This window comes from Apodemus sylvaticus, chromosome 4 (genome assembly GCF_947179515.1).
Source record: "Apodemus sylvaticus chromosome 4, mApoSyl1.1, whole genome shotgun sequence".
Taxonomy (NCBI): Eukaryota; Metazoa; Chordata; class Mammalia; order Rodentia; family Muridae; genus Apodemus; species Apodemus sylvaticus.
In genome coordinates this window covers 88,100,690-88,122,201 of record NC_067475.1, presented here as the reverse complement: position 1 = coordinate 88,122,201, position 21,512 = coordinate 88,100,690, and the positions used below count along the sequence as shown (strand labels likewise).

Here is a 21,512-nt window from a genome sequence, read left to right as displayed (position 1 = left end):
TATTGTCTCATGGTTTTAGAGGCTAGCATCTAAACTCAAGATGTCAGCAGGGTTACTCACTCTCCCTGGGCTCTAGATTTTCCCTGCCCCTTTGGGCAGTTGCTTATTTCTAGTGTCCTGGCAAAACTCTAGCCTTTGCCTCTTTCTGCCTATGGCTACTACTCTGTGGTCATTTTCTCTTCATTGGCTTTGTGATCTATCCTAATGATTAAATCTGAGCGTGGTCTTCATCCTTGTCTTTATTGTTTTTTCAGAGACTCTGCTTCTGAATAAGGCCACGTTCTTAGGTTCTAGGAGGACACAGAACTTTGTTGGATACTGTCTCATTACTGTACACCATTCCAAATATATTGGAAGATGTTTCACCCTCCTTCTTCTATGGCTTACAGAAATGCTACTGTGCAAAAAGGCCAAAATGTCTTCATTCCATTTTAGTGGATGACTGAATGGCTACAGAGGTGTAGACAAGGCAAGAGATGTTCAATGTGCAAATCTAGCAAGGTCAGGCATGATGATTTTGGTCTCCATAGTAGAGTGAGCAGCTGATCTTGGAATGAGGTGGTGTAGTTGAAGTGAGAGGGAGGTGCTTTGTATATTGGCTCTGCTTATAAAACATGAAGAAATGTTGGAAGTGCAGAACTCTATCAAGTGGAAGTCTAGTTGTGGTAAATTGATCATATAACTACATACATATATACACACACATACATATATGAGATCTCTCTTTCTCTCTCACACACACATACACACACACACAGAGAGAGAGAGAGACAGAGACAGAGAGAGAGAGAGAGACAGAGAGACAGAGAGACAGAGAGACAGAGAGAGACACACAGAGAGAGAGAACGCACTACCACTGAGTTTCAACCCCAGCTCTCACTCAGGAATTTGATGATATTTAACTTTACAAATTTACTACAGAGTTGGCACTCAGTTTGAAATGAACATAACATGATTTCTGCATGAGAACCATCAACATTTTGTAATCAAATTCTCTTGGTGTTTATCTAAGCATGTCCTCCCAAATGTCTGATCATTCTGTGTCAAAAAAGGAAAAGTTTCTCTGCTTTGCAACTGACACACCAGATTCCTGCTCTGATGACTTTGGAGTTTTGCTTGGCTTGTACTCAGAATGTGTTTATTAAAAGTCTCAGGAGAGATGAAAACTGCATTAGTGGCACATGATTAAATGTACAGAAACTATATAGGAACTATGTTAAATATATGAACTCGTAGAAATTCTTTTTTATCTTAATAATTACATATTTCTAATTGTAACCAGCATTAATTACACAATTAGACAATAAATGTCTAATCTAAGTAAATTACATATGTAATCTCTATATTTCTTATATTTTTAGAAATATGGGATTCTTTCCCATATTTAACCTTAACTAAAAGATTATAATTTTTTTCACTTGAATTATGCCCGTGAAAATGTTGACTGGTTTAATAATGTTTTATTAATTTTGTATCAGGTGTTTTGTTCTTCAGACTTGGCTACTGTGTTTGTTACTCTTATTTTTGGGATGTAATTCCTGATAGAAATAGCTTAAAGAAGTGAGAGTGCATTTTGTTTCACAATTCAAGGGAATGAATCATGGCTTGGGAGTCATGGCAGAAGATTAAGGGCACAGGCCACCTTGCATATACTGTGAGAATGCAAACAAAGGTGAATGCTGGTGTTTAGTTTGCTTTCTCCATTTTATTCATGTTATGGTAGCTACACAGTTGGGGTGGATTATTCTATCTCAATTAACTTAGTCTAGGAACTGCCTCACAGCCGCACCTAGAAACTGCCCTCTTTGGTAATACTGGATTCTTTCAGGTTGACAATCAAGGTTAACTACTGCAAATCTATCTCTTACAAGCTTGACACACAAATATATCAATTTGAAGCCACTCCTGCTTTTTTGTACCCACAGGCTCATGACCATTTAATAATGAAAAAATATCTAGTATAATTACAAAAGTACCCCATAGTTTTTTTTTTTTTTTTTTTTTTTTTTTTAAAGGTCACTTTTTTTTTATTTGATATAATTTATTTACATTTCAAATGATTTCCCCTTTTCTAGCCCCCCCCCACTCCCCGAAAGTCCCGTAAGCCCCCTTCTCTTCCCCTGTCCTCCCTCCCACCCCTTCCCAGTTCCCCGTTCTGGTTTTGCCAAATACTGTTTCACTGAGTCTTTCCAGAACCAGGGACCACTCCTGCTTTCTTCTTGTATCTCATTTGATGTGTGGATTATGTTTTGGGTATTCCAGTTTTCTAGGTTAATAACCACTTATTAGTGAGTGCATACCATGATTCACCTTTTGAGTCTGGGTTACCTCACTTAGTATGATGTTCTCTAGCTCCATCCATTTGCCTAAGAATTTCATGAATTCATTGTTTCTAATGGCTGAATAGTACTCCATTGTGTAGATATACCACATTTTTTGTATCCACTCTTCTGTTGAGGGATACCTGGGTTCTTTCCAGCATCTGGCAATTATAAATAGGGCTGCTATGAACATAGTAGAGCATGTATCCTTATTACATGGTGGGGAATCCTCTGGGTATATGCCCAGGAGTGGTATAGCAGGATCTTCTGGAAGTGAGGTGCCCAGTTTTCGGAGGAACCGCCAGACTGCTTTCCAGAGTGGTTGTACCAATTTGCAACCCCACCAGCAGTGGAGGAGTGTTCCTCTTTCTCCGCACCCTCTCCAACACCTGCTGTCTCCTGAATTTTTAATCTTAGCCATTCTGACTGGTGTAAGATGAAATCTTAGGGTTGTTTTGATTTGCATTTCCCTAATGACTAATGAAGTGGAGCATTTTTTAAGATGCTTCTCCGCCATCCGAAGTTCTTCAGGTGAGAATTCTTTGTTTAACTCTGTACCCCATTTTTTAATAGGGTTGTTCGGTTTTCTGGAGTCTAACTTCTTGAGTTCTTTATATATATTGGATATTAGCCCTCTATCTGATGTAGGATTGGTGAAGATCTTTTCCCAATTTGTTGGTTGCCGATCTGTCCTCTTGATGGTGTCCTTTGCCTTACAGAAACTCTGTAACCTTATGAGGTCCCATTTGTCAATTCTTGCTCTTAGAGCATACGCTATTGGTGTTCTGTTCAGAAACTTTCTCCCTGTACCGATGTCCTCAAGGGTCTTCCCCAGTTTCTTTTCTATTAGCTTCAGAGTGTCTGGCTTTATGTGGAGGTCCTTGATCCATTTGGATTTGAGCTTAGTACAAGGAGACAAGGATGGATCAATTCGCATTCTTCTGCATGCTGACCTCCAGTTGAACCAGCACCATTTGTTGAAAAGGCTATCTTTTTTCCATTGGATGTTTTCAGCCTCTTTGTCGAGGATCAAGTGGCCATAGGTGTGTGGGTTCATTTCTGGATCTTCAATCCTGTTCCATTGATCCTCCTGCCTGTCACTGTACCAATACCATGCAGTTTTTAACACTATTGCTCTGTAGTATTGCTTGAGGTCAGGGATACTGATTCCCCCAGATTTTCTTTTGTTGCTGAGAATAGTTTTAGCTATCCTGGGTTTTTTGTTGTTCCAGATGAATTTGATAATTGCTCTTTCTAACTCTGTGAAGAATTGAGTTGGGATTTTGATGGGTATTGCATTGAATCTGTATAGTGCTTTAGGCAAAATGGCCATTTTAACTATATTGATTCTACCGATCCATGAGCATGGGAGGTTTTCCCATTTTTTGAGGTCTTCTTCCATTTCCTTCTTCAGAGTCTTGAAGTTCTTGCCATACAGATCTTTCGCATGTTTGGTAAGAGTCACCCCAAGATACTTTATACTGTTTGTGGCTATTGTGAAGGGGGTCATTTCCCTAATTTCTTTCTCAGCCTGTTTATCCTTTGAGTATAGGAATGCCACTGATTTGCTTGAGTTGATTTTGTAACCTGCCACTTTGCTGAAGTTGTTTATCAGCTGTAGGAGCTCTCTAGTGGAGTTCTTTGGGTCACTTAGGTAGACGATCATGTCGTCTGCAAATAATGATAGTTTGACTTCCTCCTTTCCAATTTGTATCCCTTTGACCTCCTTATGTTGTCGAATTGCCCGAGCTAGTACCTCAAGTACAATATTGAAAAGATAAGGAGAAAGGGGGCAGCCTTGTCTGGTCCCTGATTTCAGTGGGATTGCTTCAAGTTTCTCTCCGTTTAGTTTGATGCTGGCTACCGGTTTGCTGTATATTGCTTTTACTATGTTTAGGTATGGGCCTTGAATTCCTGTTCTCTCCAAGACTTTAAGCATGAAAGGATGCTGAATTTTGTCAAATGCTTTTTCAGCATCCAATGAAATGACCATGTGGTTTTGTTCTTTGAGTTTGTTTATGTAGTGGATTGTATTGATGGATTTCCGTATATTGAACCAACCCTGCATTCCCGGGATAAAGCCTACTTGATCATGGTGGATGATCGTTTTGATGTGTTCTTGGATTCGGTTGGCAAGAATTTTGTTGAGTATTTTTGCATCGATGTTCATAAGGGAAATTGGTCTGAAGTTCTCTTTCTTTGTTGGATCTTTGTGTGGCTTTGGTATCAGCGTAATTGTGGCTTCGTAGAAGGAATTGGGTAGTGTTCCTTCTGTTTCTATTTTGTGGAATAGTTTGAAGAGTATTGGTGTTAACTCTTCTTTGAAGGTCTGGTAGAATTCTGCACTGAAACCATCTGGTCCTGTGCTTTTTTTGGTTGGAAGACTTTCTATGACTCCTTCTATTTCTTTAGGCTTTATGGGACTGTTTAGATGGTCTAGTTGGTCCTGATTTAATTTTGGTATTTGGTATCTGTCAAGGAAATTGTCCATTTCCTCCAGATTCTCCAGTTGTGTTGAGTACAGGCTCTTGTAGTAGGATCTGATGATTTTTTGGATTTCCTCAGTTTCCGTTGTTATGTCTCCCTTTTCATTTCTAAGTTTGTTAATTTGGATACTTTCTCTGTGCCCTTTGGTCAGTCTGGCTAAGGGTTTATCTATCTTGTTGATTTTCTCAAAGAACCAGCTCCTAGTTTTGTTGATTTTTTGTATGGTTCTCTTTGTTTCTACTTGATTGATTTCGGCCCTGAGTTTGATGATTTCCTGCCTTCTACTCCTCCTGGGTGAAATAGCTTCTTTTTGTTCTAGGGCTTTCAGGTGTGTCATTAAGTTGGTAATGTATGCTCTCTCCATTTTCTTTTTGGAGGCACTCAGGGCTATGAGTTTTCCTCTTAGCACTGCTTTCATTGTGTCCCATAGGTTTGGGTATGTTGTGTTTTCATTTTCATTGTGTTCTAAAAAGTCTTTAATTTCTTTCTTTATTTCTTCCTTGACCAAGGTGTCATTGAGTAGAATATTGTTCAATTTCCACGTGTATGTGGGTTTTCTGTTGTTTCTGTTGCTATTGAAGACCACTTTTATTCCATAGTGATCAGATAGGAGGCATGGGATTAGTTCTATCTTTTTATATTTGTTGAGGTCTGTCTTGTGACCAATTATATGGTCGATTTTGGAGAAGGTACCATGAGGTGCTGAAAAAAAGGTATATTCTTTTGTTTTAGGATAGAATGTTCTATATATATCAGTTAAGTCTAATTGGTCCAAAGCTTCAATTAGTTTCATTGTGTCCTTGTTTAGTTTCTGTTTTCCTGATCGGTCCATTGAGGAAAGTGCAGTGTTGAAGTCACCCACAATTATTGTGTTAGGTGTAATGTGTGCTTTGAGTTTTAATAGAGTTTCTTTTATGAAAGAGGGTGTCCTTGCATTTGGAGCATAGATGTTCAGGATTGAGAGTTCTTCTTGTTGTATTTTTCCTTTGACCAGCAAGAAGTGTCCCTCAGAGTCTCTTTTGATGACTTTGGGTTGAAAGTCAATTTTATCTGATATTAAAATGGCTACTCCAGCTTGTTTCCTGAGACCATTTGCTTGTAGAATTGTCTTCCAGCCTTTTACTCTAAGGTAGTGTTTGTCTTTGACCCTGAGGTGTGTTTCCTGTAAGCAGCAAAATGTAGGGTCCTGTTTACGTATCCAGTCAGTTAGTCTGTGTCTTTTTATTGGGGCATTGAGTCCATTGATGTTAAGAGATATTAAGGAATAGTGATTGTTACTTCCTATCATTTTTGACGTTATTTTTTAAATTTGATTGCTTAACTTCTTTTGGGTTTGATGAAAGGTTACTATCTTGCTTTTTTCAGGGTGGAGTTTCCCTCCTTGTATTGGTGTTGTCCTCCTATTATCCTTTTTAGGGCTGGGTTTGTGGATAGATATTGGGTGAACTTGGTTTTGTCGTGAAATATCTTAGTTTCTCCATCTATGGTGATTGAGAGTTTTGCTGGATATAGTAGTTTTGGTTGGCATTTGTGTTCTCTTAGAGTCTGCATGAGATCTGCCCAGGACCTTCTAGCCTTCATAGTCTCAGGTGAAAAGTCTGCTGTGATTCTGATAGGTCTTCCTTTATATGTTACTTGGCCTTTTTCTCTTACTGCCTTTAGTATTCTTTCTTTGTTTAGAACATTTGGTGTTTTGATTATTATGTGACGGGAAGTATTTCTGTTCTGGTCCAGTCTGTTTGGAGTTCTGTAGGCTTCTTGTATATTCATGGGCATCTCTCTCTTTAGGTTAGGGAAGTTTTCTTCCATAATTTTATTGAAGATATTTGCTGGCCCTTTAAGTTGTAAATCTTCACTCTCATCTATGCCTATAATCCTTAGGTTTGGTCTTCTCATTGTGTCCTGGATTTCCTGGATATTTTGGGTTACAAGCTTTTTGCACTTTGCATTTTCTTTAACTGTTGAGTCCATGGTTTCTATGGAATCTTCAGCATCTGAGATTCTTTCTTCTATCTCTTGTATTCTGTTGTTGATATTTGCATCTCTGTCCCCTGATTTCTTCCCAAGGCTTTCTATCTCCAAAGTTGTCTCCCTTTGAGTTTTCTTAGTTGTTTCTACTTCTGATTTTAGATCCTGGATGGTTTTGCTTAGCTCCTTCCCTTGCATGTTTGTGTTTTCCTGTAATTCTTTAAGAGATTTTTGTGTTTCCTCTTTCATGAGCTCAGCCTGTTGACCAAAGTTCTCCTGTATTTCTTTAAGAGATTTTTGTGTTTCGTCTTTCATGACCTCAGCCTGTTGAGCAAAGTTCTCCTGTATTTCTTTAAGTGTTTTTTGCATTTCCTCCTTGTTGGCTTTTGTATTCTCCTGGATTTCTTTCAATGATTTTTGTGTTTCCCTTGCAAGGGCTTCTAACTTTTGATCCATTTTCTCCTCAATGGCCTTCATGTGTTCCTGTACCAGCATCATGACCAGTGATTTTAAATCCAAATCTTGTTTTACTGGTGTGATGGGGTATCCAGGACTTGCTGGTAGAGGAGAATTTGGTTCAGATGTTGCCATATTGCCTTGATTTCTGTTAGTGACGTTTCTGCGTTTGCCTTTTGCCATCTAGCTCTCACTGGTGTTACTTGGTCTTGTCAGTGCTGGACTCACCAGTGCAAGCTGCCCCTTCCCCGTTGGCCTCTGGTGCACAGCTTACACTCTGCACTGCCTATAGACAGGGTGCTGTTGTCCAGGCTGTTCAGATCCCGAAGCAGGCACCTGAAGGCTCCCGCTGGGGCCCGCAGGATTTATTGGAGCACACCGACTTCTCCCAGCTGGCCGCCCGGAAGCCCCCACTAGCCTCTTGAGGGACCTGGAGATGTGGCAGCCACCCAGGCTGATCTGAAGCGGAGAGAGTTGGGCTGGGGGCTTCTGCCTGAGGCCTTGCCCCAGATTGTGTCTGTGGACCAGGTGGAACCCGTGTGCACCCCCAGGGAGCTCCGAAGGTGAATGTTGCTGTGACCTCCCCTGTGCTCCGCTCACTCCGCTGGGCAGCCGATTTCCCCAACCGGGCTGGCGCACACTAGGTTAGCCTTGTCGCCTGGGCCCTGAGTCCAGGCAAACGCCTGGGAGGCCAAGGTCCGAGCAAAGTTCCCCTAGGGCTATGTCTGTTATTTGGGTCCGCCAGGTGACCCGGATGGCGGGCGTGCGCGTCCGCGCTCCGCGAAAGCACCGGGAGAGTCTGTTGTGCTAATAACCTCCTGGGCTGGTTGACACACAGATGGCCCACCAAGCCGCCCAGTTCTTGGGGTCAGTCCTGTGCCTTTTGGGGCCTAGACCCCCGTTTTGTTAGCCTCAGGCTACGCTTGTTAGCAGTCTCTGCCCTCCCGAGCACTCTGGCTCCTGTAGGCAAAATGGCGGCGCGTGCACCGGCCGGGGCAAAAAAAAAAAAAAAAAAAAAAAAAAAAAAAAAAAAAAAAAAAAAAAAAAAAAAACTCCTGGCTGGGTTGGCGCCCCGATGGCCACTCGAACAGCCCAGGGCCTGGGTGCAGGCCAACGCCCGTCTGGCTCTGACCCCTGCGGTGTTGGGCCTAGGATTATGTTTGTGTACCTCGGTCTGACCGATCTCTGGAGCCCGGGATCAAGATGGCGGTGAGTCTCTCCTGACTGGCGGGCAGCCGAGTTCTGAAGTGGCTTCCGTGCAGCGAAAGGCTCCACAGAACCGCAGTTGCTTGCCGCCCGGCTGGTCAGCGAAGGTCAGTGGTCGTGGGCGCAGGGCCTAACTGGACCCTGTGTCGCCTTGGTTCCACCGCTGATGGCCCTTCAGCTGGAGCAGCCACTGCTACCGCCGCCGCCGCCGCCGCCGCCGCCGTAATCCCCCATAGTTTTTTAAAGCAGTTCCAACATAGTTTAAAAGTCCAAAATCCAAGTCTTGTCTAATATTCAAGACAGTCTCTTAACTATGACCTCCTATTATAAAAACGGACAACAATGCGCACCTTTAATACAATGGTTCAGACGAAACATTTCCATTCCAACAGGAAGGAATGCAGACATAGAAAGGGAAGGGCCAACCAAATCAGACCAAAACCCAGGAGGGAAAACATCAAATCCTGCAGCTTACTGTTCGGCACCTAGGACTTTTGGCCAAATCACCTGGGCTCCACAGGGGCTTATTAGCCCTGTTTCTCCAGCTCTGCCACCTACAGCAGACACAGTCTTTCTGATGCTTTCTCTGTTCTCTTCAGCTTTTCTTGGTGGCATCTCCCACATCCTGTAGTCTCCACTGCAATGTTGACTTTACCTTTCCAACTTCGTGCAACTGTTTTTCAGAGTCTCCTTACAGGAACTCCAACCCCACCACCTCTTGGATGGCTCGATCCACGTTTAAGGATCTTGCTGCAAGCCTACACGACTCCCTCACTCTTGCATTTTTCATGTGTATAAAATCAGTACCGTACAGATGCTGTTGCCAAGCTCTGCTGCCAGCTCCAGGTGTAGTCTGGCTCCCTTCAACTATAGCTGTAGCCAGGGCTGTGTGCTGCTGACGCTGAGGTAATTCTTCTTTAGGGGATTACTTTGGAACAAAGAACTAAGCACTCTTAGTTTATGCTCTCTCCTTCCAAATTAATTTGTGGTTTATAAGTTGGAGGCTTTGCTTGGTAGGATCTTGTCCAGTGCATATTTCCTGTTGTTCCACTGCAGAACATGATGTTTATCTTTTATGGTGCTAATCAATTTACATACTAAAGTGCATCTGCTACACCTTATCCATAGCCTCAAATGTGCTGACACTCTTTTCCTTGCTGGATTTAGTTTCTGTGACTTTCTTTTCTCTTTCCCTGTAGATCTGAGCAAGAAAGTGAGGAGAAGTCAAGCCACAGCCTGATCTGATTCTTCGCTCACCAAATGGAGTTCGTTAGAGCTCCTAGTTTCTCATCACCTCACTCTACAGAGGTGATAAAGTTCTGCGGTCCTTCCTGAATGCTCTCTGACATGGACAGAAAGCAGCAGCACATATCTGGACACTTTAAAGGTTTGATCAGAATAAAGACTTGGACACAGGCAGAATGAAGTCCTCAAAAAATGGGAAAACCTCCCATGCTCATGGATCGGTAGAATCAATATAGTTAAAATGGCCATTTTGCCTAAAGCACTATACAGATTCAATGCAATACCCATCAAAATCCCAACTCAATTCTTCACAGAGTTAGAAAGAGCAATTATCAAATTCATCTGGAACAACAAAAAACCCAGGATAGCTAAAACTATTCTCAGCAACAAAAGAAAATCTGGGGGAATCAGTATCCCTGACCTCAAGCAATACTACAGAGCAATAGTGTTAAAAACTGCATGGTATTGGTACAGTGACAGACAGGAGGATCAATGGAACAGGATTGAAGATCCAGAAATGAACCCACACACCTATGGCCACTTGATCCTCGACAAAGAGGCTGAAAACATCCAATGGAAAAAAGATAGCCTTTTCAACAAATGGTGCTGGTTCAACTGGAGGTCAGCATGCAGAAGAATGCTTCTAGCCTTGTTCTTTCTAAAGCTTTAGGAGCTGAGTCTCCACTGTCCACCTTTCCTTTGGCATTCTGATCTTTCTTTTTCTTTTTTCTTTTTTCTTTGTTTTGTTTTTTAGTTTGTGCAACACTTTATTTGCTTTTGGTAAAGCAAAGGAGTGACTTCAACTCCTGGTACACAGTTTTTTTTTTTTTTTCTCTATATTCTTTGTTTACATTCAAAATGCTTTCCCCTTTCCTGGTTCCCCATAGGTCTCATAAGCCCTCTTCCCTCCGCCCATTTCCCAATCACCCTCCTCCCATTTCCCTGTCCTGGCACTCCCCTACAATGCTAGATCGAGTCTTTTCAGAACCAGGGCCCTCTCCTTCCTTCCTCTTGGGTATCATTTGATATGCTAATTGTGTCTTGAGTATTCAGAGCTTCTGGGCTAATTAATATCCACTTATCAGTGATTGCATTCCATGTGTATTCTTTTGTGATTGGGTTACCTCACTTAGGATGATATTTTCCAGTTCCAACCATTTGCCTAAGAATTTCATGAATTCATTGTTTTTAATTGCTGAGTAGTATTCCATTGTGTAAATATACCACATTTTCTGTATCCATTCCTCCATTGAGGCACATCTGGGTTCTTTCCAGCTTCTGGCTATTATAAATAAGGCTGCTATGAACATAGTGGAACATGTGTCCTTATTGCATGCCGGGGAATCCTCTGGAATGCCCAGGAGAGGTATAGCGGGGTCCTCCGGAAGTCTGATCTTTCAACCTTCCATCAAGATGGCCCCTTAAGCTCTGCTCCCTGAGGCCTGGAACTTCCTAATCCTGCACTTTGTTCCTCCCACAAAGCAGTTTTAAAAGCCTATAAGTTATGGGCCATGCTAATCACAGCAATGAAGCTACTTCCTGGTATCTATTTTCTGTATTAGTTTCTTAAAAAAAATTATGTGTGTGTGTGTGGGCCCAGAGGGAAAAACAGGTTTCCTAAAGCTGGAATTACATGCAGTTGTCAGCCTCCTGGTGTAGGAGCTAGGATCAAACTCTGGTCCTCTGGAAGAGCAGCAAGTGCTCTTAATTGCTAAGTCAATCTCTCTAGAGCCTGTATTAGTGACCTTTAATGTTCACTGCTGTGATGAAATGTCTAACAAAAGTGATCAAAGAAGGAAGGGGTTCTTTTGGCTCACAATACGAGGGTATCATCCAACTTGGTGTGGCAGGAATCGGCCCCAGGAGTCTGAGCAGCTGGTTATAGTATAATTATGTCTAGGGAAGAGAGAGATGTGCACACAGCTCCCTCCCCCTTATTCAGTTGGCGCTTCAGACGTGGAAAGGTGCGTTGCATGTTTAGGATGGGCGATCTCACCTCAGCTAACCCCATCTAGAAACCCCCTCACAAGTCTTCCTAGAGGTTTGCCGATCAGATGATTCTAGATCCTGCCAATGGGACAGTTTTAGTCAGTCATTAAAATTACAGACCATACTGGATCCTAACTCACAAAGACCTTTCTGCCTTTGCCCCCTGCATGCTGGGGTTTTAAGTTAAATTTCACCTTGATTTTTTTTTTTTTTGTTAAGGAAATATGATCTCTTCCACCAAAAAAAAGGATATTTTATTTGACAATATACTTTTAATTGCCAATGATCATTTTCACAGTTACCTGTGTATTCATCTCATTTATATGGTCTAATACATTTTACTTTTACACAGTTGGAAATATATCTAATATGGCTTCGTCAAATATGCATGAAGTTTATATATTCTGAAAAGGCCAAACTTCTGGTTTAATTTAATTAGCATTAGCAAGAATTTAAATATGGATCTCTTAAAAATGAGCAGCCTTGGGAGCATAAGTTATCCAGATACCCGAAAAAGAAGAAGAAAAAGAAAAAAAAAAGCCACAGCTGGCCAAGGAAATTAGAACAACAGGAGTCAGAAATAAGTCAAGTTCCTAGTCCTTATCATCTGACTCTACAGATGGTGATGAGTTTCCCTGCTCCTCCTGAGCATTGCAGCCTACTCTAGCCTGGACAGACAGCAACAGCGCATCGTATAGGTTTGATCACATTGCTTCCCTCTAACATCTTTACATGTTAGAGGGTAGCATTCTCTTGTGCGAACTTGGGGGGTGAGGCAGATGCTTTGTACTTATCTTCTGCTAACCATCTCCCATATAGCATCACATTTAATGCTCTTTTAAAAATTGTCTCTCTCTTCTTTCCCTGTCCTGCTCCCCCCTCCCACTCCACCCTGTGTTTTACCCTTGGAGGGAGTCAGATCCTCTGGAGCTAGAGTTGGAGATATTTCTGAGTCACCTGCCATGGGTTCTAGGAACTGAACTTGGGTCCTCTGCAAGAGCAGTAAGTGCTCTTAACTGCTGAGCCATGACTCCAGCCTTCATTAAATTCTTTTAGTAAACTGTGGCCACAGGTACTGTTTTATTGCCATTTTCTAAAAAAGAGAAGAAGGGTCACTCACCAGCCTTCATATCATCACTGAAGGAGAAATCCTGGAGGCTGGGGCGCTGTCTGGAATGCCTTATTGTCTAGGAGTCTGAGGAAAGCACCTAAGGACTATTACCACAAGGACTGCGACTTATTATTATTATTTTCCAATATGATTTCCTGGAGGTTACCACCAAAGTTGGACTTCCCTTTATGCCGAGGACCTGTGTTTACTGATGCCTTTGAGACAGCCACCAAGCCTCTGCCTCCTGGAAGCATCCCACTCAATGGGGCTTTACCTAGGACTGTGTCCAAATAACAAACAGGTGCAGAGAGAAGTGGCTGGCAGCCTGCAGATCACCGCAATATTTTAATCTTTAAGAACTATGCAATATTCAGTTATTTTAGCAAGTGGTGTTATTTAAAATGTTGGCCGCCCTCTAACTCAAAGGGAAGAGGAGCTCTGACTCATCAGTTTAAGTGTCTACCAATGTGGAGCTAGTGTCCCAAACTGAGTTCTGAAAATAAAACCAGGGGAAGGTGTTAAAACCAAACCAAAGCAAATCAAACCTAATCAAACCAAACCAAGCCAAACCAAGCCAAACCAAACCAAACCAAACCAAACCAAACCAAACCAAACCAAACCAAACCAAACCAAACCTAACCTAACCAAACCTAACCTAACCTAACCAAACCTAACCAAACCAAACCAAACCAAACCAAACCAAACCAAACCAAACCAAACCAAACCAAACCTAACCAAACCAAACCAAACCAAACCAAACCAAACCAAACCAAACCAAACCAAACCAAACCAAACCAAACCAAACCATAAAAGCCTGAGGCTGGAGGGTGCAGTTCTGATGCCAGAGCTGACTGCTTGCCTAAATCAGACCTTCAGTTCCATCCACTTGGCACAGTTATTAGACAGAAGGCAATTGTCACAAAGTAGGAAAAAGTACAGCTTGCTGTTCAACAACTTAGCCCAGGGGAGAGGCTCCGCAGGGGAGGCCTAGGAAGTGAAAGTGAGGACAGTGCTAGCGCTCGCTCTGTAGACTTGGCTACTGCCCTAGGGATCCCCACATGCTGAGCCTGGATAAAAATAGTTACTTTGTACCCCTTAGGAAGATGACTTAGTTTTGTTTATGATTTTAAGATTCATCATCATGAAATGACCTGTTTCTCCTAGGCACAAACATCGGTCTTACAACATAAACTGGGTGAAGTTTTGCTTATTCAAAGTGGAGTTTTAAAGCTTGGTCTCCCTCTAATTTTATTTGAAAAAAAAAAGTTTAATTCATTCAGGGTGGTGCTTTCTAAAAACTTACCATCCAGAGTTGCAACAGCAAGGCCTCTCATAGGCTCACCATTTACACAGCGCTTCCAGTGTTAGCGTTGTAGGTATATATGTATATGTGTACATGTGTATGTGTGTGTGTGTGTGTACTCTCATCTAAAATTAGTACCATATTTTCCCACAAGTGAGAATATTCTTAACGTGTGTATTGATTAACAGATTAGTTTTGCAGTGAACCAGTTTTCTGGCTGGTATCAAATTGTTTTGATAAATTTGTACTTTAAAGTTTTAGAAATTTGAGCAGGAATCTCAACTATATTCCTAAATATTCTACCGTGAACAGCCTCACTTACTGGCCTTGCAAGGCCGTGGGGCAGGTTGTTGCTGGGACAGGCAAGTCCCATTTCCCTACTTTTGTTTTTAAGTTTTCCCCTCTCCTCCTTAGCTGTACTGGATAGACAACAGTATCTAACACGTTGTGAGTCTTGCTCATCAACCCACCACTTTCTGACTCTTTTATACTTAATCTCCCCAAAGTCTCATAGTTGAGGTACAATTATTAAACCCCTTTATAAAATGAGAAAATCAAGGCACACAGAGGTCAAGAAGTGTTCTTAAAGGTTTGCATAATTGGTTAATTTGGTTTGCATAATTGGTTAATTCAGTTTCTGGAGACCATATTCTCCATTTTGACACCACTGTGCTTCAAAGACAGGAACTCTGCAGACTTCTTGGTTTAAAACACTTGTGCAGAGTAACTACTTTCCTGAAATCTTGGAGATGACACTAAAAAACCACAGGCATTAGATATGGCATTTTATCCCTGTAATAACAGCACCGGGGAAACAGAGGCAGGAGGATTGTGTTAGTATAGTAGAAGCCAGCCTGAGTTTCTTAGTGAGCTCCAGACCAGCCTGGCTTTAAGGTGGACCTTACTTCAAAACAACAAACTAACAAACGAGTATATACTGAGGCAAATCAACCGTTTGCCAACACGCACTCTGAGTTCCAGTCTCTGGAGTTCCGGTTAGAGCAGCCAGGCCTGGCTGGCTGGGCCTCAGCTGCTCACTCACCACAGTTGTCCTCATCAGCTTGGTTCCCGCAGTCGTCCACACCATTGCAGTGAAGCGGCTGGGGCAGGCACTTGCTGATGTTCCCGCAGGGGAAGGAGCCAAGAGGACAGCTGACATCCTGCGCACTTCCAAGGGTGACTGGGGAAAGAGGGAGAGAACTATGACGGTTGGAAAGGTTAACACAAATGTAGCACCCAAGGTAGGCCCCTTCACAGCTCCCACATGTGTGTCCCCTGGTCTGGTCAGTGTAGAAACCTGGCATTGCTGTCACCAGGGCCATAGCTGCTTTCCAGAGCCCTTGCCTCACTAGGGAGCTCTTACCAGCTTCTTTCCCTAGGAGTTTCTTACCAACCCCCATTTCTCTGTCCTCTGTCCTCGTCCTTCTGCTAGTGCCACATGGATCGAAGCTATAACCTACTGCATGCTGGGCAAGTATTCTACCACTAAATTTTGTTTCCAGCTTCCAACTCTGGGAAAGTTTTCTTATCTCCCCTTGGAACAAAAGGTTGCTTGCTCACACTTTAACTTCAATTCTACTCCTCTCTTCTATAGAAAACTTTCAGTTGTATTTTTGTTTGTTTTTGTTTGTGTGATGGTTTGCACATGCTCAGTCCAGAGAGTGGCACTTTTAGAAGGTGTGGCCCTGTTGAAGTAGGTGTGGCCATGTTGAAGTAGATGTGTCACTGTGGGTGGGGCTTTAAGACCCTCTACCTAGCTGCTTGGAAGTTCGTATTCTGCTAGCAGCCTTCAGATGAAAATGTAGAACTCTCAGCTCCTCCTGTACCATGCATGCCTGGATGCTGCCATGTTCCCACCTTAATGATAATGGACTGAAACTCTGAACCTGTAAGCCAACCCCAATTAAATGCTGTCCTTATAAGAGTTGCCTTAGTCATGATGTCTGTTCACAGTAGTAAACCCCTAAAGACATTTTTTTAAAATCAAAAATTTACTGCATCTTTCCTATGGACTCAGAATCAAGGCTGCTCTGGTTTGAGGGCATGGAGAAGTGAGCACCACCTGCTCATTTTTATATCGGATGTTCCTAAGTGTGAGGCCTTGGCAAGACTGTGTTGGCGTGTTAGCTAACTCCCAGCTGCGGTCCTGGCAAGGGCTGTTCTCCATTGGAAGGACACAACTGAACAAGTCAACAAGTGATTCCCAACTGAGAGGCACACTAAGAAATGAAACCTGAGTTCTTATGATATAACTGCTGGTATGTGTACGTAGGCCTCCGAGAAATGGGTCTGAGTCAACTGAGAGGAAAACAAAAGAGGAGAACCTGTGCAGCAGGAGGAGGGAAGGGTGTGGGAGAGATGTGCAGGGGTGAGTAGGTTTAGGTTGAGGATCAGACACCTTAAATAGGTTCTGAGGAGCACAATGAGCAGGCGTGTGTGGCCTAAGCTAAGGCTGGGGAGACAGACAAGCTCTGGAGAAGACTTTGGTGTTATTTAAAATACAAGAGAGGAGACACAGCCATCTTTGTGCCTATGACTGAGTAGCAAGGATCACCAGAGTAGCGGATCACTTGGTACACACACTGCCAGGACAACACCTGCACCCAGGAACTCGGCAGCACCACAGCAATCTGTGCCAGGGGAAAGCAGGTCACCCAGGGTTGCTGAGATAGGCTTGCAGGCACACAGGACAGGCAAGAACCAGCCAGTGTCACCAGGACCAACTAACACCAGAGTTAACCAGATGGCAAAAGGCAAATATGGGAACATTGCTAACAAAAATCAAGGGGATATGGCACCATCTGAACCCAATTCTCCCACAATAGCAAGTTCTGGATACCCCAACACACCAGGAAAGCAAGATTTGGATTTAAAACAACAGGGCTTCAAGAAGGGCATAAATAACTCCCTTAAAGAAATACAGGAGAACACAAGTAAACAGGGAGAAGCCCTTGAACAAAACAGGTGAAGGAATTGAACAAAGCCATCCAGGATCTATAGGAGGTAGAAACAATAATAAAATCACAAAGGGAAACAACTCAAGACATAGAAAACCTAGGAAAAAAGTCAGGAGTCATGGATCCAAGCATCAACAACAGAATACTAGAGAAAGAAGAAAGAATCTCAGATGTAGAAGATACCATAGAAAGCATTGATACAACAGTCAAAGAAAATGAAAAATGCAAAAAACTCCTGACCAGAAACGTCCAGAAAATCCAGGACAAAATGAGAAGACGAAACCTAAGGATTATAGGTATAGAAGAGTGTGAAGATTTCCAACTTAAAGGGCCAGTAAATGTCTTCAACAAAATTATAGAAGAAAACTTCCCTAACCTAAAGAAAGAGATGCCCATGAATATACAAGAAGCCTACAGAACTCCAAATAGATTTGACCAGGAACAAAATTCCTCCTGTCACATAATAATTAAAACACCAAACATACTAAACAAAGAAAGAATATTAAAAGCAGTAAGGGAAAAAGGTCAAGTAATATATAAAGGTAGACCTATCAGAATTACACTGGACTTATCACTAGAGACTATGAAAGCCAGAAAAGCCTGGATAGATATCATACAGACCCGAAGGGAACACAAATGCCAACCCAGACTGCTATATCCAGCAAATCTCTCAATTACCATAGATGGAGAAACCAAGGTATTTCATGACAAAAACAAATTTACACAGTATCTGTAAAAAACCAGTCCTTCAAAGGATAATGAATGGAAAACACCAACAAAAGGAGGGAAACTACACACTAGAAAAAGCAAGAAATTAATCTTCTTTCAACAAACCCAAAAGAAGATAACCACAAAAACGTAAAAATTATATCAAAAATAGCAGGAAGCAACAATCACTATTCCTTAATATCTCTTAACATCAATGGACTCAATTCCTGAATAAAAAGACATAGACTAACAACTGAAATGTTGGGTATGTAAACAAGACCCAACATTTTGCTGCATGTGGGAAATGCATCGCAGAGTCAAAAACAAACACTACCTCAGAGTAAAAGGCTGGAAAACAGTTTTCCAAGCAAATGGTCCCAGGAAAGAAGCTAGAGTAGCCATTCTAATATCCAATAAAATAGACTTGCAACCAAAATTCATCAAAAAAGAAACAAAGGGATACTTTTATACTCATCAAAGGAAAAATCTACCAGGAAGAACTCTCAAATTTGAACATCTATGCTCCAAATACAAGGGCACCCTCATTCATAAAGGAAACTTTACTAAAGCTTAAAGTACACACCACACCCCACACAATAATTGTGGGTGACTTCAACATCCCACTCTCCCCAATGGACAGATCAGGGAAACACAAACTAAACAGAGACACAGTGAAACTAACAGAAGTTTTGGGCCAAATGGATTTAATAGATATCTATAGAACATTTCATCCTAAATAAGAAGAATATACCTTCTTCTCAGCACCTCATGGTACCTTCTCCAAAACTGACCATGTAACTTTTCACAAAATAGACCTCAACAGATATAAGAAGTTCGAACTAATTTCATGCCTCCTATCAGATCACTATGGAGTAAGGGTGGTCTTCAATAGCAACAAAAACAACAGAAAGCCCACATACACATGGAAGCTGAACAATGCTCTACTCAATGATACCTTGGTCAAGGAAGAAATAAGGAAAGAAATCAAAATCTTTTTAGAATTTAGTGAAAATGAAGGCACAACAACCCCAAATTTATGGGACACAATGAAAGCAGTGCTAAGAGGAAAACTCATAGCTCTGAGCGCCTCCAAAAAGAATCTGGAGAGAGCATACACTAGCAACTTAACAGCATACCTGAAAGCTTTAGGACAGAAAGAAGCTAATACACCCAAGAGGAGTAGAAGGCAGGAAATCATCAAACTCAGGGCTGAAATCAACCAAGTTGAAACAAAAAGAACTATACAAAGAATCAACAAAACCAGGAGCTGGTTCTTTGAGAAAATCAACAAGATAGATAAACCTTTAGCCAAACTAACCAGAGAGCACAGAGTGAGTATCCAAATTAACAAAATCAGAAATAAAAAGGGAGAAATAACAACAGAAACTGAGGAAATTCAAAAAATTATCAGATCCTACTACAAACGCCTATAATCAGCACAACTGGAAAATCTGGATGAAATGGACAACATCCTAGACCGATAACAACTACCAAAGTTTAATCAGGATCAGATAGACCATCTAAGTGGCCCCATAACCCCTAAAGAAATAGAAGTGGTCATTGACAGTCTCCCAACCAAAAAAAGCACAGAACCAGATGGTTTTAGTGCAGAATTCTATCAGACCTTCAAAGGAGACCTAACACCAATACTCTTCAAACTATTCCACAAAATAGAAACAGAAGGAACCCTACCCAATTCCTTCTATGAAGCCACAATTTCGCTGATACCAAAACCACACAAATATCCAACAAGGAAAGAGAACATCAGACCAATTTCCCTTATGAATATCAATGCAAAAATACTCAATAAAATTTTTGCCAACAGAATCCAAGAACACATCAAAATGATCATTCAACATGATCAAGTAGGCTTCATCCCAGGGATGCAGGGATGGTTCAATATACGGAAATCCATCAATGCAATCTACTACATAAACAAACTCAAAGAAAAAAACCACATGGTCATTTAATTAGATGCTGAAAAAGCATTTGATAAAATTCAGCATCTTTTCGTTTTAAAGGTCTTGGAAAGAACAGGAATTCAAGGCCCATACCTAAACATAATAAAAGCAACATACAGCAATATAAAGCAATATACAGTAGCCAACATCAAACTAAATGAAGAGAAACTTGAAACAATCCCACTAAAATCAGGGACCAGACAAGGTTGCCCTCTCTCTCCATATTTATTCAATGTAGTACTTGAAGTTCTAGCTAGAGCAATTAGACAACAAAAAGAGGTCAAGGGGATACAAATTGGAAAGGAAGACGTCAAATTATCACTATTTGCAGATGATATGATAGTATACTTAAGGACCCAAAAAACTCCACCAGAGAACTCCTACAGACGATAAACAACTTCAGCAAAGTGGCTGGATATAAAATCAACTCAAGCAAATCAGTTGCCTTCATATACTCAAATGATAAACAGGATGAGAAAGAAATTAGGGAAATGACACCCTTCACATTAGCCACAAACGATATAAAATATCTCAGTGTGACTCTAACCAAACAAGTGAAAGGTCTGTATGACAGGAACTTCAAGTATTTGAAGAAAGAGATCCAAGAAGACCTCAGAAGATGAAAAAATTTGCATGCTCTTGGATTGGCAGGATTAATATAGTAAAAATGGCCATCTTGCCAAAAGCAATATACAGATTCAATGCAATCTCCATTAAAATCCCAACTCAATTCTTCAAAGAGTTATAAAGCACAATTCTCAAATTTACCTGGAACAACAAAAAACCCAGGATATCGAAAACTATTCTCATCGGTAAAAGAACATCTGGGGGAATCAGTATCCTGGACCTCAAGAAGTACTACAGAGCAATAGTGTTAAAAACTGCATGGCATTGGTACAGTGATATGCAGGTAGATCAATGGAATAGAATTGAAGACCCAGAAATGAATCCACACACCTATAGTCACTTGATCTCTGACAAAGGAGTGGAAAACATCCTGTGGAAAAAAGATAGCCTTTTCAACAAATGGTGCTGGTTCAACTGGAGGTCAGCATGCAGAAGAATGTGAATTGATCCATCCTTATTTCCTTGTACTAAGCTCAAGTCCAAGTAGATCAAGGACCTCCACATAAAAGCAGACACACTGAAACTAATAGGAAAGAAATTGGGGAAGAGCCTTGAGCACATGGGCACAGGGGAAAATTTCCTGAACAGAACACCAATAGCTTATGCTCTAAGATCAAGAGTTGACAAATGGGACCTCATAAAATTACAAAGTTTCTGCAATGCAAAGGACACCATCAAGAAGACAAAACGGCAACCAACAAATTGGGAAAAGATCTTTACCAATCCTACATCCGATAGAGGGCTAATATCCAATATATACAAAGAACTCAAGAAGTTAGACTCCAGAGAACCAAATAACCCTATTAAAAAATGAAGTACAGAGCTAAACAAATAATTTTCACCTGATGAATTTTAAATGGCTGAGAAACACCTAAAGAAATGTTCAACACCATTAGTCATTAGGGAAATGCAAATCAAAACAACCCTGAGTTTTCACCTGACACCAGTCGGAATGACTAAGATCAAAAACACAGGAGACAGCAGGTGTTGGCCAGGATGTGGAGAAAGAGGAACACTCCTCCACTGCTGTGGGGTTGCAAGCTGGTACAACCACTCTGGAAATCAGTCTGGCGGTTCCTCAGAAAACTGGGTATAATAGTACCAGAGGACCCTGCTATACCACTCCTGGGCATATACCCAGAGGATTTTCTAGCATGTAATAAGGACACATGT

At 41.5% G+C, this 21,512-nt stretch overlaps 1 protein-coding gene across 1 annotated transcript in view; it reads right to left on the bottom strand.

Annotated features, from left to right (window-relative positions):
* Rxfp1 (relaxin family peptide receptor 1) overlaps positions 1 to 21,512 on the bottom strand; it is a 170,699-nt gene that overhangs the window by 67,848 nt on the left and 81,339 nt on the right. Inside the window, exon 2 of the mRNA XM_052180957.1 lies at positions 15,129 to 15,266. Within this exon, the coding sequence (XP_052036917.1) occupies positions 15,129 to 15,266 (138 nt within the window). The remainder of the gene's footprint in view (positions 1 to 15,128; positions 15,267 to 21,512) is intronic.